Genomic DNA, 20,467 nt, shown 5'->3' with positions numbered 1-20,467 from the left:
TTGAGACGTCGCTTCTCTCAGTAGGTTCACTACTGGTGATAAATGTGTGTTGATTGAATTGCGAACACCAAATTAAGGAGGAATCCATTTCAATGAAGAACAGTCACAACTTCATTTCAAGCATAAATGTTCAAATTGATGTTTGGATTGTGATTTTTGGAAAATCAATGGGCGTTTCATGCAAGTGTGAAGAAAAAAGGCTCCTCGCAAGGTGTGTATATATAGGAGGTGTTACCGTATATTAAATTACCGATTCAGCATTTTTGTCTAATTGGGCTTTACAATTGCAGAACTCATGAACTTTGTTTACCAACAAACCACAGAAAAGCTGAGCAAATAATCTTATGTTTGTAAACAAACTCATAGAGAGCTCCGCTCACTCCTCGCCTACATACTGAGAAAGTCGGAGAACCTCGTTTTTCAAAAAACCATGGTTTCCCCCATAGTACATGGAAAATAACAGTTATGCCGTTGCGCTTAACCTCACTTCAAAGCTCCGTGTATGTACACAGCATGCTTGCATACCAACGAAAATAGTTATGTAAATTTCGTAGTTTTATATACAGGGTCCGGCAATTGAACTGCTACAAAACTTTAGGAGTGATTGTTACGAAGTATACAAAACCGAGTTATATGACACTTTGTCACCTTGTTAGCATTATGTCTAAGATGTCAGAGGATATTTTTGTTAATTTTGTAATCAAGTGTTTTTTTTTGTAAAAATAGTCCTCGAACCTTAACGTAGTGCTTTGATTGCCTAGTTCCAGGCTGTGAAACGGTAGAAAGACATATTTCGTGAGTTGTCCAATGAGTGTATGTATTTTTTTTTATTTTGGCTTGCACTTTAAAGATACCTGGAGATCAGAAGTACCCAAGTATAGTATGGTGGGGATCGTCAAGCTACAGTGGCGACACCTACCATGGTGAAGATCATCAAGATGCACCCTGAGAGAATTTCTTGGCGTAGTAACACTAAATTGGCGATAGATTTTAATACACCGGATCAAAAGCGACGTTGGATCTTGGAAGATGATGTTAAGGCCCAGCCTTACAAGATCTTAAGATTTCATGACCTCTCGTTTGAACAGAAGCAAGAGCGGGTAGAAAGGGCTAAGGCGCAGCTTACGCGATTCGCGCATGAAAAAGTTGGAGAATATCGTGTTTTCTGTCGATGAATTCGACGCCGTACAGCGGTTTGTGAAAAAACAGAACTACAGATTTTGGTTGCTAGGAAGATCATAAACCTATGCAAACACATTAAAGGCCAAAAGACGACAGAAATCTGTCTTATTAAAGGTCTGGTTCGGGATCGCTCGCACTTTCCTGGTGAAGATCAACCGAACACCCTGAAGAGGTGTAGATCAATCAATTAACGTATCGAAAATAGTTCTACGGCATGTCCACGAACTTTGGACACGTCCCAATGTTGGATTGGGTTGGTGGGTTTTCAGCAGAACTTCACATTTGCTTACCAAGGAAAGAGGTCCCAATTTTTGTGTGGGATTTTTTTTGAGGGTTAATTTCGAGTACGGATCGGGGAGTTCGCTGGACCTGAACCCTGTGGACTTGGCTGTCTAGCGTATACAGAAGCCCGAAGTCTACTCCACAAAACTTGACGGGTTGGAAGTTCTGAAGCGTCATCTAGCTGAGTCCTGGGATAAAATACCACAAAAGCCACCTGTGGTCTTTTTAGAATATGTGCCTTAAGATTCTGCAGCGAGTGGTTAAGCTCAAGGACAAAACATCGAAAGGCGCCAATGGATTTTGAAAATATGATCTGTTTAGAAAGAAAAAGTTATTGTGTTGATCAAATTATTTGTTAGTTCCAATGTAGCACTTCAATTGCCGGACCCCGTAGAATGGCAAATAAAAATTTTTATTGCTCCGACGTTCGTCATTTGATTCTTTTGAAAAGTGCATAACATTAAAGACTGATTCTTCGGGTTCATCGGAAACTTTTTTTTTAAATTTATTTTTTATCCAAACCGTTAATAATGAGCATTAAAAACCAATTTTTATCGTCGTCCCTCTTTGTTGAAAGCAAGCAATTTGATATTTTCTTGTACTTATGTTTAAGACTTGATGAATGATCCAAATAATGTTCTATTTTTGTGATGAAAAGTTAATTTGAATGAATTTTTATTCAAAACGCACAAAAAAAAAGATTACACAAAACAAAAATATCACAAAACTTTGGTTTTGATTCGTCAAAAAGTTCTTTGCATATTACTTTTAGCAACATATGCCGAAAGCCGAATATTGTTTGTTACATTAAAATGTATCAGCGCATATTTTTCTCATAATTTTGATGATTATCAATTAGTTGAAAAATGTGATTTTCTGAAAAATGCCATACATTTACCAGTTTTTTCCATAACTATTTTCCGGAGCCTCTTACCAACACATTCAAAGAGAGCGGAATAGCCTACCTGAAAGTACTATGGGTTTCCTCTTTCGGGCGAAAACAGTAGGGGTATTGGCATGCTACGATCTGATAAGAATGTTTCAGTTCAATTTTAGGTACGCTAAAAAATTGCTAAAGCCTTATGATGACTCAATGAAGAGTATTTTTACAATATTTTTTTAAAGAACTGTTAAATTGCCTTTCGTATTTTCTGAGCTAGTCTGAGGGAAGATTAAAAGTTTCGACCAAAAATCTGTACAATGAGGAAAACCCCTGCAGCTAACATTCAGTTAAACAGGTACTAACCGAAAAGTGGTTAGAAAAGTGGAACCCAAATTATGGGGTTGTTTAAAAGGTAAAAAAATGCGGATCTGATCCCATCAGCAGTAGAAGTTGGATTCGGATGCATCGATTCAACTTTCTCTCAGTTGATTATGAGGATGATGGCGATGTGGCGGGTCTCTGAATCAAGAGCAGCAAAAAGATTCATAGACACATCCGGATCGAGAACGAAATTTCACATCAACTTTCTGCATGCCGCTGGCAAGGGTTGATCACTCAACTTTTTTTCGTCTCACAGAGGGGTGAAAATATCTATTAAAGAAGCATGATAATGATGTCTGATGGTGGCAATGCCTTAGGGTACATTCTGATCCTGGCTACGGTTTATAGCTAATACATCAGCAGCACGAGATGGGATGGGAGAACAACCACCAGGGCGCGAATCCATTAATTGTGATGTGTGAAACTTTGCAGCTTTTATTTTATTTATTCATTACGGTTTCTGGTGGAGCAGAACAATCGCACTGCAGAGCTATTGTCGTTCTATTGGTCGTTTTTGCACTTCAGTTAATGAATTGGAAATGCAATCGAATGCATTCAGCATATTCGATAATGTCATTTAAATTATGCAAATATGTAGAATATATCAACCTTCTCACAAAATTGTTAAACGACAACTATTTATACTCTCAATCTTAAAAACACATTTCTTAAACGAAATCAATATTGTCTACCCAAAAACACTGAAATTTAAATATTTACTACCCTCATCATCTAACAAGAGATCAATTTGTGTTCGTTTTTTCGAATTCCAAAAATGGGGAGGCAATTTGCATTTCTGCAAATCTGACTAGAATCAAGAAGCAGCTGATGCCAAAGCGAACTCATACAAATCAAATGCGGGAAATGGGATGGATTAGAGACACTTATTGCCTTGTGGCATTTTTTGCCCTTACTTTTCCGTTATTTGAAAAGACAATTAACTGCAGCATCTTTTCGTTTTCATCCCTAGAACCAAAAGTAACGGAGATGAGCATTTTTCTTTTGACCGTAAGGCAAAGTTCACAGATTGTTTAGAAAAATCTTTAATTTGAACCACATTAGGTGATGTGGTATACTATGTAAATAAAAAATAATTGATGTGAAGGGTAGTTAAATCAGTGTTAGTTGTTTAGTTTCCCAAAATGTGAAGAGTTTAGTGATGTATGAAAGAAATATGTAAGACCCTGGGGCTTATACTGCGACTCGAGTGACGTGACTCACGAAATTTCAAATCGTTTTGCCGGCTTAAATAGCCTCTCTAGTCTCGAAATTTTCGTTCGGTTGAGCTGTTATTGGTCTTCAGAGCTCATCGAAACACAAATTTCTTTTCTGAAGCTTTTTCTGGAGTCAGTACGAAAAAGTGAAATTTCGTGAGTCACGTCACTCGACTCGCAGAATAAGCCCCCCTGTCTTACGGTGAAAGGATCTCGGAGTGAATATGGACAAAATTGGGGTTGTTGTTCAATTTCCGCTCAAAGTAGGTACCTTCCTATTGAGAACTTTCACAAAATTAGATTTTAAGTTATTGTGTGATATCGAGTGCAACTCCAGTGTTCAGGAAAAAAAATGATTTGAAATAATGATTTGCAGTATGATGAAATAATGATTTGCAGTATGATGAATTAATGATTTGCAGTAGAGTACCGACCGACCTTTTCAACTATTCGGTGAAACGAATATTCGGCCGAATTTTCGCATGGAGCAGTATCATACTTCAACTATTCACATTAACTTCTCCAAAATAACCAAAAGATTCTTCTTATTTGTTACTTAATTTATCGGTGAAAAGTGATGTCCTTTTTAGAAGGAACATCTTAAGATTACGATATTTTATAGATGGATAGAAAGTAAGAAAAATGAAATATTGTGAAAACGATCGGGTAGAATTTATTTATTTATCTTTTGTTCGTTCGCACTGCAAGTTTTCCGCTTGTATGGCTTACCACGCTTGGCCTACTAATGTGTGGTGATAGATGTAACTCTATCTGTATCTACCACGTCATAATAGTTGGCCCGTGCTGAACAAAAATTTGATATGTGATAATACTTCTAAATAAATTCTACACGCTCATTTTCACCATCTTCCATTCCTTCTAACTTTCTATCCATCTATAAAATTTCATAAGCCTAAGATGTCCCTACTAAAAAGGACATAACTTGTCACCGATAAATTTAGTAACAAACATACATTACGGTGATTAATCTCTCCATAAGATTCCCTTTATAGTTTATGGATTATCAATGAACGATTGAACATTGGATAAATCGTTTTTTCATCATTTATGTAGATTATTGGTAATTTTATTGATAACTTTTTAAACAAATATCCATTAGAAAATAAAAAAAACAAAAATGGAATTTCATATTTTGGGCGAAAATAAACAAAAAAATTAAAAATACATTCACACCACATTTTCAAATGGGATATCAATTTTGTTTCTGGAATAACGTCCTGGTATCCGAAGATTGGAGATCTTTTCGGCCGGTGAAAAAATCAGAAATTTGAGATTATGTATTTCTCATCACAAATAAAATTGAGAATGAGAGGATCCATCTTTTCAGAAGCTGAATGAATCAAGGAGCCATTAGAATTCTTAAGTTTCATGTATCTCCTAGAAGCTGTCCCAGTAACGCTTAACATTTTCAGTTTCTCAGCTCTTATTAGATGAACGGCCAGTGTTCCTGCAAACATGCTGTCTGAACAGGTCCATTCATTGTACTGATCCCATACGAACTCCGTTTCGCTTTTAACTTGGAATATGTCATGAACAGTTTGTATGAGAGTCAATTGCCAAGCATTTCCGAATTTATTGTTTAATAATAATTGCAAAAATATTGGAAATTCACTTTTTCTGTCGTCTGCTTAAAATAATTAGAAATAAGGAATCAATTGACTGTGCCAAAGAACCCCCGTGTATACATTTCGACTCGATCGTTGCATAACAACGCAATTATCGCCAAATAGTTAACCCCTTTCGGTGACCTGCTTATTGAAATGAATTATATGACCTCGATTGTTCTTCCCTCGAAACTCCCGTGTGAAAATTTTCAAAGCAATCCATTGGATAATAACGTCAATATTGCTAAAAACTGTGAAATTTTTTTAATATGGATGACCCCTTTCGTCGACCCCTGCCGATCTGAAATCGATTGCCTGTCCCTGAAAACTACCGTGTGCAATTTTTAATCCCAATACGATATATAATAACGACGATATTGCAAAAATATTGAAAGGTTAATATGGACGACCCCCTTTGCCGGCCCCTTACACTGAATTTAATACCTGAAATCGATTGCTCGCCCCTCAAAACTCTCGTGTATCAATTTTCATCTGAATCCGATGAATAATAACGACAATATCGCATTAACTGTGAATAGTTAATATGGACGACCCCTTTGGCTGACCTCTTACACTGAATTTTATATCTCAAATCGATTGAACGTTTTTTAAAACTATCGTGTACCAATTTTCATCTGAATACGATGTATTACAACGTCAATATCGCAAAAGCAGCGACCAGTTAATATGGACGACCCCTTTGGCTGACCCCTTGCACAAAATTTGACACCTGAAATCGATTGTTCGTCTTTCAAAACGCTCATGTGCAAATTTTCAATACAATCCGATGAAAAGTAACGTCAACATCGCGAAAACAATATTTGTCTTGTATGGATGACCCTCTTCAGAAGGGGTCATCCGAAATTCCAAAAACATTTTTCATCATTCCTGGTCCTAATGAACATCCATGCTAAATTTCAGACCTCTAGCTCTTAAGACGACTGAGTTTATAGAGGACAAACAAACAAACTCTGTGCAAATTTTCAAAGCAATCTATTGTATAATAACGTCAATTTTGCTAAAAATTGTGAAACATTAATTTATATGGACGACCCCTTTCGTCGACTCCTGGCAAAATATTTGACATATGAGATCGATTGTCCGTCCCTGAAAACTATCGTGTGCAAATTTTCATCTCAATCCGATGTATAATAACGACGATATTGCAAAAATATTAAAAGATTTATATGGACGACCCCCTTTGCCGGCCCTTTAAACTGAATTGAATACCTGAAATCCATTGCTCATCTCTCAAAACTCTCGTGTACCAATTTTCGTCTGAATCCGATGTATAATAACGACAATATCGCATGAACAGTGTATAGTTAACATGGACGACCCCTTTGGCCGACCCCTGATTTTAGTTTGGATAAGTGAAATCAGTTATTTGTCCCTAATAACTCCTATGTGCCAATTTTCATCCCAATCCGATGTATAAAAACGTCAATATCACTAAGGTACTGAAAATTTAATATGGACGACCCCTTTTGCCGGCCCCTTACACTAAATTTGATACCTCAAATCGATTGCACGTCACTCATAGCTATCATGTACCAATTTTAATCTGAATACGATGTATAATAACGTCAATATAGCAAAAAACAGCGAACAGTTAATATGGACGACCCCTTTGGCTGTCCCCTTACACAAAATTTGACACCTGAAATCGATTGCTCGTCTTTCAAAACACTCATGTGCAAATTTTCAACACAATCGGACGAAAAATAACGTCAATATCGCGAAAACGATATTTGTCTTGTATGGACGACCCCCTTCAGAAGGGGTCATCCGAAAATCTGAAAACATTTTTCATCCTTCCTGGTCCTAATGAGTATCCATCCCAAATTTCAGCTCTCTAGCTCTTAAGGCGGCTGAGTCTATAGAGGACAAACAAACAAACAAACAAACAAACAAACATACAGAAATTGCTTTTTAAAAATATAGATTTTCATGCTGCGTCATGTATGTACGGGGGATTTTTTTTTATTATCTGACGGGTTTGCGCCGGGGGTCTTCAGATTTTCCCCAAAATTGAAAATTTGGTTCATTTTTGCGACTTAAAAACACAGGTATTTTTTCAGATTTCTAACATTTTTATTTTTTGAGTTAGCTTCGGTTAGATTTTTTTGTAAATAAAAAATAACCATTTTTCAAAGCTACATAACTCTGTTGTTTCTCAACGGAAATTATAAAATAGCACATCAAAATGCATTGAAATTTTATCAGCTTTTCAAATAGAATAGTTGAAAAAAATTAAATAATTACTTTCATCATGAAAAGTTGTAAATAAACTTTGAATGGCGTCTTAAAGTACCGTCTGCACCACCGAATATTTTGCAAAAAATACCATTGTGTAGCTCGATTCATGATGCAACTTTCATCTGAAGACACCAAAGTGGGCCATTAACACCTTGAAGAGTTATGAAAGAAATAATGGCAATAAATCTCTTTTTTAGCATCGAAAACAAACAATGGTCGAACAACTGCACTCACATATGGAGATAGCAAGCATTCTAACAACATGGAAACAAAAGAACTTATCAAAGCTGGTAAAAAACACTATTTTTCGTCCTTTTTAGAGTGCCCCTACTCGCATAACAGTCCCATATGAATTTTCGTCATTTTAGGTCAACATAAGGCTTTAACATAAAAGACTAAAAAAAGAGGTTTTGTTCTAGAAATTTCGAAAAAATATTAATTCGTGGCTGTCCTATATGAAATATACCTGAATAACAGTCCCATATGTGAAATACCACGGATTTGGTTACTTTTCAATGTTTTTTTTCGGCGAAATAGTCTTTGGTTTATTGCTTTGAATCATTTAAACTTTTTTTTAACTCACTTGATGTCGAATGATGCACATTAGTTTTCGAAGGCAGGTCTGACTTTCTTATGAATGACTTCCTGAGCGAAAAACTATCGGATGCAATCAAAAATCGTAAAAAGATTCAACTTACAATGTGGAATTCATGATATTTTTTGCAAAAGTAAATTTCTTTTTCTGACAATTGCATTTAGAAGTTAAAAAATGATCAAATTTTAGTCTTAGAAAGTAGCTTGGTGAGAAAAATATGTTTTGTATGGGACTGTTATGCTAGTAGATTCGAAAAAGGTTTCAAATATGGTCGATTAACAGTCCCAAAATGAATAAAAATGGTGCTCTCGACCTTACCAATAACCCAGTTTCGAAAATTTCAGGTCTAACGATTTATTATGACAACCTAGAAACGATTTTCGTTTATGCTGAAAGTGGTGGTCACAATTTAAAAATATATTCCAAAACAGAAAAAGCTGATTGTCTCGCTTGCTTATTTTTGTAAATGGGACTGTTATGAAAGAAGGGACGGTAGATTGTTGCAGCTTAACTGACTTCATGTTATATCCAAAAATCTAATAACGTATTCGTTTATACCCAGTTTTGCACCAGGTCACAACAAGCTATGCACATTTTACTGTCATTTTTAGAAGTTTATGCGCTAAGTTTTGCATCCGTAATTCCCCAGATTTGATTTAAAATGGACGGTGGAACACTGAAGATTCGTGTGTGAGCGATCGAGGTAGCAAAACACTGACGACGAATTATGTTCGTTCTAGTATGGTAAACCTCAAAACTGGGCGAACCGAGAAAACGAATACGGTAAAAGTATCATATTTTCATCATTTTACAGCCTGGGCTGGCCATACTGAGCTCTTTGATTATTTCTACAACATTTGTGCCACTTTCTCATACTTTTTTGATGAATGGGAAAGGATTTTGGTGTCCAGTGCTTAGCTCCCGATATGAAAAATATGTAAAGCACGTCTATATTTCATTTTTTAAATCACATTTTTGTGATCCCAAACACAGGGACTGAACCTTCTACTATTGGCATTGATTATGCTTCACAATGATCTTTGATCGAAAAATTAATAAGTTATATAGAATATGACCAGGTTGTAAAAGCAACATTCCCATTATTAGTTATATCACATAAACAATACGATACTCAGAATTTTGGTTAAAATTTTAAGTCAGTTTTGCTGCAAACACTCTACAAAGCACGAAAAAGTAGTGTTTTTTACCTGCTTTGGTAAGTTCTTTTGTTTCCATGTTGTTAGAAGTGCTTGCTATCTCCATATGTGAGTGCAGTTGTTCCACCATTGTTTGTTTTGGATGCAAAAAAAGAGATTTATTGTCATTATTTCTTTCATAACTCTTCAAGGTGTTAATGGCCCACTTTGGTGTCTTCAGATGAAAGTTGCATCATGAATCGAGCTATACAATGGTATTTTTTGCAAAATATTCGGTGGTGCAGACGGTACTTTAAGACGCCATTTAAAGTTTATTTACAACTTTTCATGTTGAAGGTCATTATTTAATTTTTTTCAACTATTTTATTTGGAAAGCTGATAAAATTTCAATACATTTTGATGTGCTATTTTATAATTTCCGTTGTGAAACGACAGAGTTATGTAGCTTTGAAAAATGGTTATTTCTCATTTATAAAAAAATCTAACCGAAGCTAACTCAAAAAATAAAAATGTTAGAAATCTGAAAAAATACCTGTGTTTTTAAGTCGCAAAAATGAACCAAATTTTCAATTTTGGGGAAAATCTGAAGACCCCCGGCGCAAATTGTCAGATAATAAAAAAAAATCCCCTACGTCTGTGGGACTTTGAAGGCCATGGAGATTTTAAATTGAATTTTAAAAAGGATCCAGTGTAATTTCAATATCTGGCCAGTTGTGTTACATAAAGAGCTAGATGTATAATATAAAGAACTGAAACTAGTCTACCAAAAAACAACCATCTCCAACCAGGTTGACTACATGGATGACCCCGTGGCGACATCTTGGAATAGGTGATGGGTTCATTGATGAGTGTTTTGTATAATCTCCGTTTATAACTTAGAAGATAGTTTCAACAGGTCAGATTTGACGCATGAAATCATAAACGATCATAATACTTTCCTATTTTCCAATAGTAAGCCCCCATCCAGGGTGCTGTAAAGCATCCATTTAACACTGAAAAGTGGTGTTGCTCTTGTTGTTTTCCATTTGTCATCCATTTCGTAAGGAAACCGTTCATCGTTGGCCTGTTCGGGCGACGACAGCGGCTTAAAATGCAGGATCCAACTGTGGGATTGAAATGGACTTGGACATATTTTGGACCATCTTGTCTAGCTCTGCTGCGGTGCTCATTCGAGGAGTTTGATGGATTCGGAAAAAACAGATGAACAAACGGAAATGTTTTTCATTAAAATTTTGATACGATACCTTTGCCTCCAGCTAGCGGTAAGCATTGGGATTGTAGATGTATTTAGACCTAAAAAAGAAATTTTACAATATTCAAAACAATTCATGCATGATAAAGGCTAAAAACTTAAATTTAACCTGATGAATTAAACGAAAAATGGGAGTTTTCGATGTTTCCGCACACTTCAATGGAAATAAAAACATGTTTTTTTCGTTTCTTCTTCATGTTTTTTTGTTTGATTTTTGCCAGCAAAGACACACGGCACACTCAGATGCATAATAAGTTTTATTTTAAGGAATATTACTCGCCTACTTTTAAAAAATATTGTTTAATCATTTCAAGCGAAGACACATGTGTCATGAAACAAGGAAAAGTTATTTACAAATAAGAAGATTTTGGAACGATTACTATAATAATACTAATGATTCAGCGTATGGTGTTCGATTATGCAGGTATTCAGCTGAATATTCTATCCAATGTTATTACACAACTTTACAGAGTTTAAAAAAAATCGTGAACATTATTGACTGAACCTTATTTCTAATGTAAAATCGGGCGCTGAATAAAAAAATGAAAAGTGAAGTTAAAAAAATCTGAGTTATGCTCAAGATATAAAATATTGTTAAAATTTAAAAAGTACTTGTTTTGTATGTACTCAGATTGAAATATCTCGGACTGTATAACATTACTTTGAAATATCTTTTTGCACACTAAAATTGAATAAATTTGCTATCGATCATCTGAATCTTTGCGTATGATAAACAGTTTTGTTGACATTAGTGAATTTATGAATGGTCCAGCCCTGGACACCAATGGTCACACCACCAGAAAAGATGGAATGTTCTATTTAGCAATATTGCACTATTTGAAACAAAAGTGCAGCGGTACAGCTACCTGATCATTTACTAAATTTGATGAATAACTTGAAGTCTAGCAAATCAACTTCTATCGAGTTCGATCATGGCAACACACAGTACAGAATTAGGCTAAAAATATGTGACTAGAGAATACCGTTCATCTATGATTTCGTATGCAGTAGAGAGGAGTAATATTTTTCTTTAAAATTTTTCCCGGGACCCCGGGAAAAGGATGCTCAGATTTCGCGATTCCCGGGAACGTAAAAATGGCCGGGAAATGGACACTCTTAAACCAGCAACTGCAAACTTTTAATGTCACTTGATAAGTGAACAAAGCTTAGGTACATAGTCCAATTGAAATACACAATTTTGAAAGGTCTTCGTAAACTTCGACGTTTCAAACATGTCAGCGTCGCTGTACGAAAACACCTTAATTTATTCTAATAACGGCATCCATTCCTTATGTATGCGTTTGCCAGAGCAAACTTTTTTCGAAAAAGCGTGTTATTAATAAACTTTCTTTGCCTTTTATCTTCTTTTTGTTGTAGCTGTTCAACATGAGCGTGGACCACGAAAGCCTAAACTGCAACATCTTCCTCCGAATGCGGGTCATCCACACCATATGGGCGGTCCATTCATGAACGGGACTGGGTACGGTCATATTCCACACTTCGCCAACATGCATCACTCCGCCATGCAGCAGAACTCGATTCTTCACCATCCGCAGCCTCTTTCATTCGCCCACCTGGGTCATCCGATGCCACCGACGCTTCTTCCGCCGGTCAAGCTAGAGCAGAACAAATTCGAATTTCCTCCTACTGGTAACACACAACTGCCACCCAATCTGTTTCCACAGGTCAAGCTGGAACATGCCAAGCTTTCGTCGTTCGACTTTTCACCGTCGAGTCATCGAATCTACAAACCTCTGGATCAGCTGCCCCCGTCGCCAACCAACTCCAAAAGCTCCATCAGCATCGATTCACCGTCGGAAAGCTTAACGAGCCCCCAGCCGTCGACAATCGATTGCGGCTCCAGTGTGATCAGCCCAACGCCAATCAATGCCAGCAATCCAAGTCTTCCCTCACCACTGTCCCAAAATGGAGTTCTCGATATACTGATGAGCTCAGACAAATGCCAAGAGTTCATCCAGTACCAAATGCACAACAACAATGTCATGTTTCCCAACTTCAACCTGTCGGAAGGCAATGGTCCAATGGCACCACAGCCAGCCCCTCCACCTCCACCGCCACCACCACTGATACCACACCCACCAACACTTCCGCTAGATAGTCCAGTACTGAAATTACCGACGTGGGAAATTCTCCAGGTAATTTTTAGTACTTGTTTGAATGACAGTTTTAAAACTCGAAGACATAATCAAGAAAAAAGTGTACTGCATTATTTTTGAGTAATTCGATTTTTTTTTAATACCTATTCAACAGGAAACTACTGCTCGACTATTGTTTATGTCAGTTCGGTGGGTGCGTTGCCTGATTCCATTTCAAACGCTGTCTAAAGCTGATCAACACCTTTTGCTACAGGTAAGTTTGCATACAATATTAAATCTTGTCTTATTGAGCTTTGATCAACTTAACATTTTTAAAATCTAAACATATGATATTCCAACATCTAATCTACAGGAATCTTGGAAGGAGCTTTTCCTGCTCAATTTTGCGCAGTGGAGCGTACCGTGGGACCTAAGTGGGCTGCTTGAGAGTCCTCCGGTTCGAGATCGGCTTCCGCTCGATCCGGCTACCCAGATGGAGATGAAAACGATGCAGGAAATCCTGTGCCGCTTTAGGCAGATCTCGCCGGATCTGAGCGAGCTCGGCTGCATGAAGGCAGTGATCCTGTTTTCACCCGGTAAGTTTGATATTGTTCTATATATTCAGCTTCAGAGTTTGAAAAAAAAATCTGAATCTGTGTCACAGAACACAGAATTAAAAAAAAATTAAAAAATTTCTAGGTAAATCACTGAAAGTCAGAATTTTTTAGCTTAGCTTGATTGACTACTCACATCAACCTTAAGTCATTGAACCCGATATGCCACCTTAAACTATTACTGTAACTGATTTGTTACTTTTCTGTTTGACTTTATTCCGTCATCATTAATACTTAAACATTTCGGATTCCATAACCGCAGGCGTGGCTAAGTAGAACGAGTTCCACAGTGCCAATGGTTACTACTCCGTGATTGACCGAGGCCATAAATTTTGTCCAGAAGTCAAAAGAATCGTGTCTGGGATTGACAGCATATTCACAATGAACAAAACTGATGCTCTCTCTTTATACATCAATAAAGGCGCCGGCCACGTCCTAGTAGTCAAAAGATAGAGGAAAATAAGAGAAAAGGATGAAAGAAAATAAACTTGTGCTTTAGGACCGAGGTCACCTCTGCATCCTAGCAAAATAATTTTGGTGTGGATGTAGGGAAAAGGGATATGATCAGGAGACACTTTTGACAAGTGTAAAGATTTTATTTTTGAAACCTTTCCCTATGCTTCTATTGTTTACTATCAGAATCCTATTAATTGAAAAATCTGAAAAGAATGTGGCTGTCGCCATCTATCCAGAGACCCGCCAAGTACTCCGAATGTTGGAGAAAATGTAGTATAACATGGAAATTATTCTGACATTTGATGAAGTCGCATGAGATTTCTTCTCTTAATCTCCTAAGCTCTCTACTGAAACTTCTGTACATCTGAAGAGATCATATTCAAACTTATCAAGCAGTTTAGATAAACATACTTTTTGCATCAAATTCTTGTACTTAGGTAATAAAATTAATTACTTTTCGATATCTTGAGACTTGGTTTGATCAATCAATACTTTTTGATAAAATTTGTTCATTAAATTGTATTGCCTTTTCCAGCACAAAAATAGTGCGACATTTAATGGAAAATGGAATTTAGACTTGTCTTATTTTTCCTTATCTACCGAACTTGCTTGGTTGCCTTTTTTTAAATCTTTTTTTAGACGTTCAAACTGTTACGGATGAATGAGCAGCGGCTAGACCAGCCAAGGCAAGGTACTCTAAAAGTAAACATTCAAAACCACAAACGAAGACCAAAATCAAACGATTGGTTACCAAACTTCGAAAAAATAATCAATGTTCAGTAATTTACAAAAGGTCCATTCTAAACTGAAGAAAATGATAATAAAGAAAAACACTTATCTTAATGAGTCCTCCGAAGGTTACCGTCTTTCACGAATGAATATGATCCAGGGCCAGTCCGGAAGTCGTAGCGATAGTTTCCTAAACTCAGCTTAGCACAATTCTCAATTCTTCAAGAATAATTTCATTTTCGGGAGCACAAATTTGCAGCCGAAAAGAAAACACCCGTCATAAACGGTCACAGCCTACCAAGTCCTCTAAATCACTGAAAGTCAGAATTTTTTTCACAAAAACACAGAGTATTTTTCGACATCCGGGGTGCATACTAGGGTAACGGACCTATTTTGGACCGCTTTGGGAAGTGGCTTTGCTATTTTAAGAAATAAAACAGTACATGTTACAATTTTTGACTGCTTTATCCGTTCATTACAAAGAGCAAGGCTTTTTCTATCGAAACATATCGTCGTTTGTTGCAATCTAACAAGATTTAAGCTTAAACACTCGTTTCTTTGATCATGACTCTGGTCGGTATTTTGGACCACCATGTTTCAATTTTGGACACTCAATAAGTTTTTTTTTCCAAATTGTCCTTTTCCATTGTTGTAGTTTTGTTTGTTCGGTTAGAATAGAGTAAAACAGAAAAACTCCTTCGTTATATAGTGTGTTTTAAATGTTTTGAAATTTCCGACATCACACTGGAATCTCGAAGAAATTTGTTCTGCAGTGTTAAATACTGGCTAGTCGGCTTATCTTTAGGATCAATTTTTAAAACGCAAATCTCTTTCAGGCGACCCAATGATAAGTTAAAAAAGTCTGACATCATCAACTCCGCGACATCGGGTTTGGTTTGGCCGCAGTTCTGTAGAATACATAGACCTAAAAAAGATAAAATTTAAACAATCTAAAAATCTAAAAGCTGGATTTTTCGCTTAATAATTCACAAAAATTCAGTTTTATCTTTCAAACAACTTTTGTTCTACGAAAAAAATTAACGATTTTCAACAGTTTTTTTAAATAGCATAACCCCTGAGGCTAAAAAACTAGATTATTAGTACTTTTTGCTTGAAATTTTTACACATTTCAACAATTTTTGAAACTTGTATAGTTATAGTTGAATACATTTTTTTGTTAAAACTGTTCTACTATTAATTGAGATATTTCAACTGTTACAAAAATTTAACACGTTACATATTTGCCGACTTTTTGTCGTTTTTTCCCAACCCCTCCTTTAGACGGGGTTCATATTTCGTTTCTTCTGCCTAACCAAATGTTTTTTATTCTCGAAAATCAACCCTGAATGGTTTTAACTTTTAGACCAAACTGTCAATATTTTTTAAAGAAAGTTATTAATTAATTACTTAATAAAAAACTTATGCATGCCCAGATTTTTCTTGTTTTTAAGTGCACAAAAAGTAAGTTAAAACAATTAATGACTTGATTTTATGCCGATTGAAGTGAACCCCGTCTAAAGGTGGGTTTGGGCTTTAGCGAGTTGATTAAAAAAAATAATGTCAAAATTCCAAATTTTATTTACGATAAGCGATTGAAATAGAATTCACAATTCTTTTCATATCGTCATACAACGTGTTATTACGTTCATGAACGTTTAACAACAAGTTTAATGCTCAGGTTATGTTGGGTGGTCCATAATAAGTCCCTTAGGAATTTAGTAGAACCTATTTTCGACATGGGTCAAATTGCTATTAAAACAAGTTTTTTTGGTTCTTCGAGATTCAAATCCAGACTGCCGCACAACTTGTTTTTTCAAGGATTTTCATCCGTTTGGATGATTCATCCCGATTTTATCCCATTGCCGCACAACTGATTTGATTGCTTGCTATAATCTACAAAGGTCAGTTGTGTATCGGTTGCTCAACATCGTCGGTTGAGTTGGGCTCTCATATATTGTCTGTATGGTGGGAGCGCAAAGACGTTTTATATCAAGATACCACAGCTGTGAGCTCTAAAATTTAGCAAAAGGGGCGTTGAGTGGAACAGGTTGACAACCACTGGTATACACCGTCAAGAAAAAAACAATTGCCATTGACAGTATCACTAACCTGCTTTTTTCACTGCTTTCGTGTTCCAGAAACATCCGAGCTGTGCGACGTCCAGCCCGTGGAAATGCTCCAAGATCAAGCCCAGTGTGTCCTTTCGGAACACGTCCGCGTACGTTACCCCCGGCAGCCAACCCGATTCGGTAGGCTTCTACTGTTGCTTCCCTTGCTGCGTACAATCCGTTCAACTACCATTGAAACGTTGTTCTTCAAGGAAACGATAGGAACCGTTCCCATCTCACGGCTGCTGATCGACATGTACCAGATGGAAAAGTACAGCGAACTGGATGGGGGAGCCGGCGGAAACGCCGAAACTCACGGAAGCACCACCCCTGGACCTACCATGAACAAACCTTAGACGGTGTACGGGACGTGAACTTTCTCAGGTGGTGAGGTAAACTAGGACTTTATTATATCAAGTAGGAAATTATCTTTAAAAAAAATGGTCCCTTAACTCGAACATCCTGATCCGAACGTCATTCCTTAAGCTCAATGGGCAACATTTTCGAATCACATACCGCAAGCGAACGGTTCAACGTCAAAGGTAAAAGAAAAAGTTCAACATGTTCACATCTGGAGAAAATCCTAAAGAAAAAAAAATGATTTTCTCTATATTGCCTCAAGATATTTGAGTTGTATCTGCCTCGAAATTGTTTCGCTCTAGTCTTACACACGAGCGAATCAAAAGTGTGTGATTTTTTTCGTAGCACAATACGTAACTTTGCGGGTGAAAACAGTACCACCTTGCCACAAAACATTACAACACGGTCCCAAAATCAAATCCTGGGACAGGAAAGAATGCGAAGCATCTCAACTGCCGAAATATGGTAGAGGGTGATGGGCGTAGAGCTGCTCTTTTTTTTTGTTTATTCCTGGAGAATAACGACACACTCATAGCAAGGTGAATCAAGTCCTCTTGGCTGATATTATTTTTTAATTTGCGAATTCAAAATGTATCCAAAGGGAACGCTAAAGACGTTAAAAAAAAAGTAATTGCAGAAAAACAATTTGTTACATCCTAAAGTCAATATTTGAGGAAGAAAAATGTCTGATTTCAATGGTAGTTAAACGACGATTTCTACCCTTCAGACATCCACGAAAAAATAAACACTGTAATTGATTGGAGAGGAAAAAATGATTCTAACGTACTTGTATTCAAATCTCTGCCGTCGGTGATCTTAGTATAGTCAACAATGTAAAAAACACTCGTCAAAACAATAAAAATCAAACGATTCGGTCGAATCTGCATCAACTGGTGCGAATATTTAAACACATTAACACACCTATTGAAATCTGTTAATAATGTAGTGGCAATTTGTATAGTATCGAAAAGTGACATCTCAACATTGAAGTATTATGAAAGTAAAAAAAATCGCACATTATTAACAATTGATATCATTTATCGTAATAAAAGTTTCAAAATATACCTACATTGTTATTTGTACCTATTCTATTCTAATATCACACTCCATTCCAGTAGAGTAGGCGATGTCTTTTTGCCAATCGCACGCGTTTTTCTCTCCGTCCGCAAAAATTTTATAAACTCTTAAATTTTTCAACGCTTAATAGATATGTTATTGTAGGCTTGCCAGACACTTTCAGAAAAAAGCGGGACATTTCACGATAAAAAAGCGGGACACAGCCGAAAAAAGCGGGACATTTAAGAAAATTTTAAAAAAGCTTCATTGTATAGCATACTTATACACGTATACCATTAGCCAAAGTTGTTCATAAAAAGTTGTAAGTAAAAGCTGAGTGTAGAACTTCTCTTGCATGACTTCTAATAACATGATTTTTCGCTATATGCACCTTTTTTTTCCACGGTTCTCACGAATTAACACGATATTTGAGATAAAATATTTCGACTTGTACATGTAAACGGCGGATTTGAAACCGTGTAAAAACCTTTGTGTGATTTGTATAAAAATTGATTGATTCTGTATCTCAATTCTGATCCTGAATATGAATTCAGGTTCAGAGTTCAGTATGGATATTCAAAATGAAGAGCAAGCTCATGAATGTGTAATCATTATCAAGTTTACTTATTACGAAATTGAATTTTGGATCTTTTTCCAAGTTTCAATACGATTTCTGAAATGTTAAAAAACAAATTTTTAATTCAGATAATAAATCAATATTTCGATACTAGCCAAGAACTGAAACTTGTTTCAGAGCCTTCAATCATCAATCTCGTATTTTATATTTGATGCCTTAGGTTTCAATCTTAATTCATTATGTCATTTTTAAATTTTTTATCTGAATAAAAATATGATTTTAAAATTATGAATTTTATTTAAAGTTTTCATTTCTGGATCGCCGTTTGAAGTTTTGGATTCTGTGAAAGAATTAAGTTTTAGAACTTCGAATCTATCTGTGTCGACTTAAAAATTCTTGAACTGTTTTTGATTTTTTGGAATTTTTTGGATCAATTAGATCAAAAATATAGGAAGACTCACTATAATGCTTTCGTTTTTCGATCAAACGAATAGTTTTTAAAAACACGCGTTTGTAACTGCCTGGAATCCGGGTGATCATAGCCTTAATATTGTGTTTTTTTCATTTTCGGAAAAAAATTATTGTATTGCATATGAGTTACAAAAATTAAGGATAAAATTTTTAATGAAATGCACACCAAATTTGAATAATAATTTCAAAACACTTTTTCAATGCTATTTTCTTATGATGATGATGTGAATTGAAAATGCAAGAATCCTAAACCAGATTCATAGTGAAATATGAAAACAGAAATGCAATTTAGATTTATAATAGGGAACCAGGACCCAGAAATTATTTTAAGATATTAAAATTTAGTATTCAGAAATGAATTTCTATCATGAAGTAAGAAAATTTTGGATATCTGTAGCAGAATTTTTCATACATTGGTCGAACGTGCTTCAAGAACGTTTAACTGAATCAGAATGATATCCCAACTTTAGGTTTTTTTCAGTATTGTCAATGAAAAATGCTGCAAATTTTAATAAAAAGGCGTATTTGATAGATTTCCTTTGTTTAACCAATGACTCTTAATTTAGACTTAAGTTTGTTTTTTTTCATTGTAAGCCAGTGAACTTTGAAAATATTTTCCAAGAAAAAAAAGCGGGACATTTTGAGGAAAAAGCGGGACAGCGGGACATTCAACAAAAAAGCGGGACATGTCCCGCTTTTGCGGGACGGATGGCAACCCTATGTTATTGTCAAAAAGTGTTTAAATGTGATGGATGCGATAAAGTTCAAAAGTGTGCACCGGATGTTCCTTGAATTCCCTGTGAGTTAAGTGAAATTTTAAAAACTTGCTAAACGGGTGGCTGTGTAAGAAACGTGATGAAATAGTTTTTCGGGCTGGCTATATCAATTTGGGTTCTTGAAAAAAGTGTTTAAGGGAGGAGTGTCCGAAAAAGTTGCACGAAGGTGTTCAGAAGAAAATTGATTTAGTGCGATAAAGAAGGTTAAAGTAGGCTTGCCAGATACTTTTAGGAAAAAGCGGGACATAGCCGAAAAAAGCGGGACATTTTAGAAACTCTTAAAAAAGCTTAGTTATATACATATACTATAAGCCAAAGTTGTTCATAGATAGTACACTACACTAAGTTTTTCCTACATGACTTCTATTTACATGGTTTTCGCCATATGCACCGA

General features: G+C 36.0%; 1 protein-coding gene across 3 annotated transcripts in view; it reads left to right on the top strand.

The window, feature by feature from the left end:
* LOC129747183 (protein dissatisfaction-like) overlaps window positions 1–18,176 on the top strand; it is a 75,194-nt gene extending 57,018 nt beyond the window's left edge. For all 3 annotated transcript variants that reach the window (XM_055741231.1, XM_055741230.1, XM_055741232.1), the window contains exons 4-7: window positions 12,208–12,986; window positions 13,102–13,200; window positions 13,300–13,522; window positions 16,864–18,176. In XM_055741231.1, the coding sequence (XP_055597206.1) occupies window positions 12,208–12,986; window positions 13,102–13,200; window positions 13,300–13,522; window positions 16,864–17,189 (1,427 nt within the window). In that variant the 3' untranslated portion in view covers window positions 17,190–18,176. The remainder of the gene's footprint in view (window positions 1–12,207; window positions 12,987–13,101; window positions 13,201–13,299; window positions 13,523–16,863) is intronic.
* Window positions 18,177–20,467: the final 2,291 nt, after the last annotated feature.

This window comes from Uranotaenia lowii, chromosome 2, assembly GCF_029784155.1.
Source record: "Uranotaenia lowii strain MFRU-FL chromosome 2, ASM2978415v1, whole genome shotgun sequence".
Classification (NCBI taxonomy): domain Eukaryota; kingdom Metazoa; phylum Arthropoda; class Insecta; order Diptera; family Culicidae; genus Uranotaenia; species Uranotaenia lowii.
The sequence above is the reverse complement of the archived record's forward strand: the minus strand, read 5'-3'. Positions and strand labels throughout refer to the sequence as shown.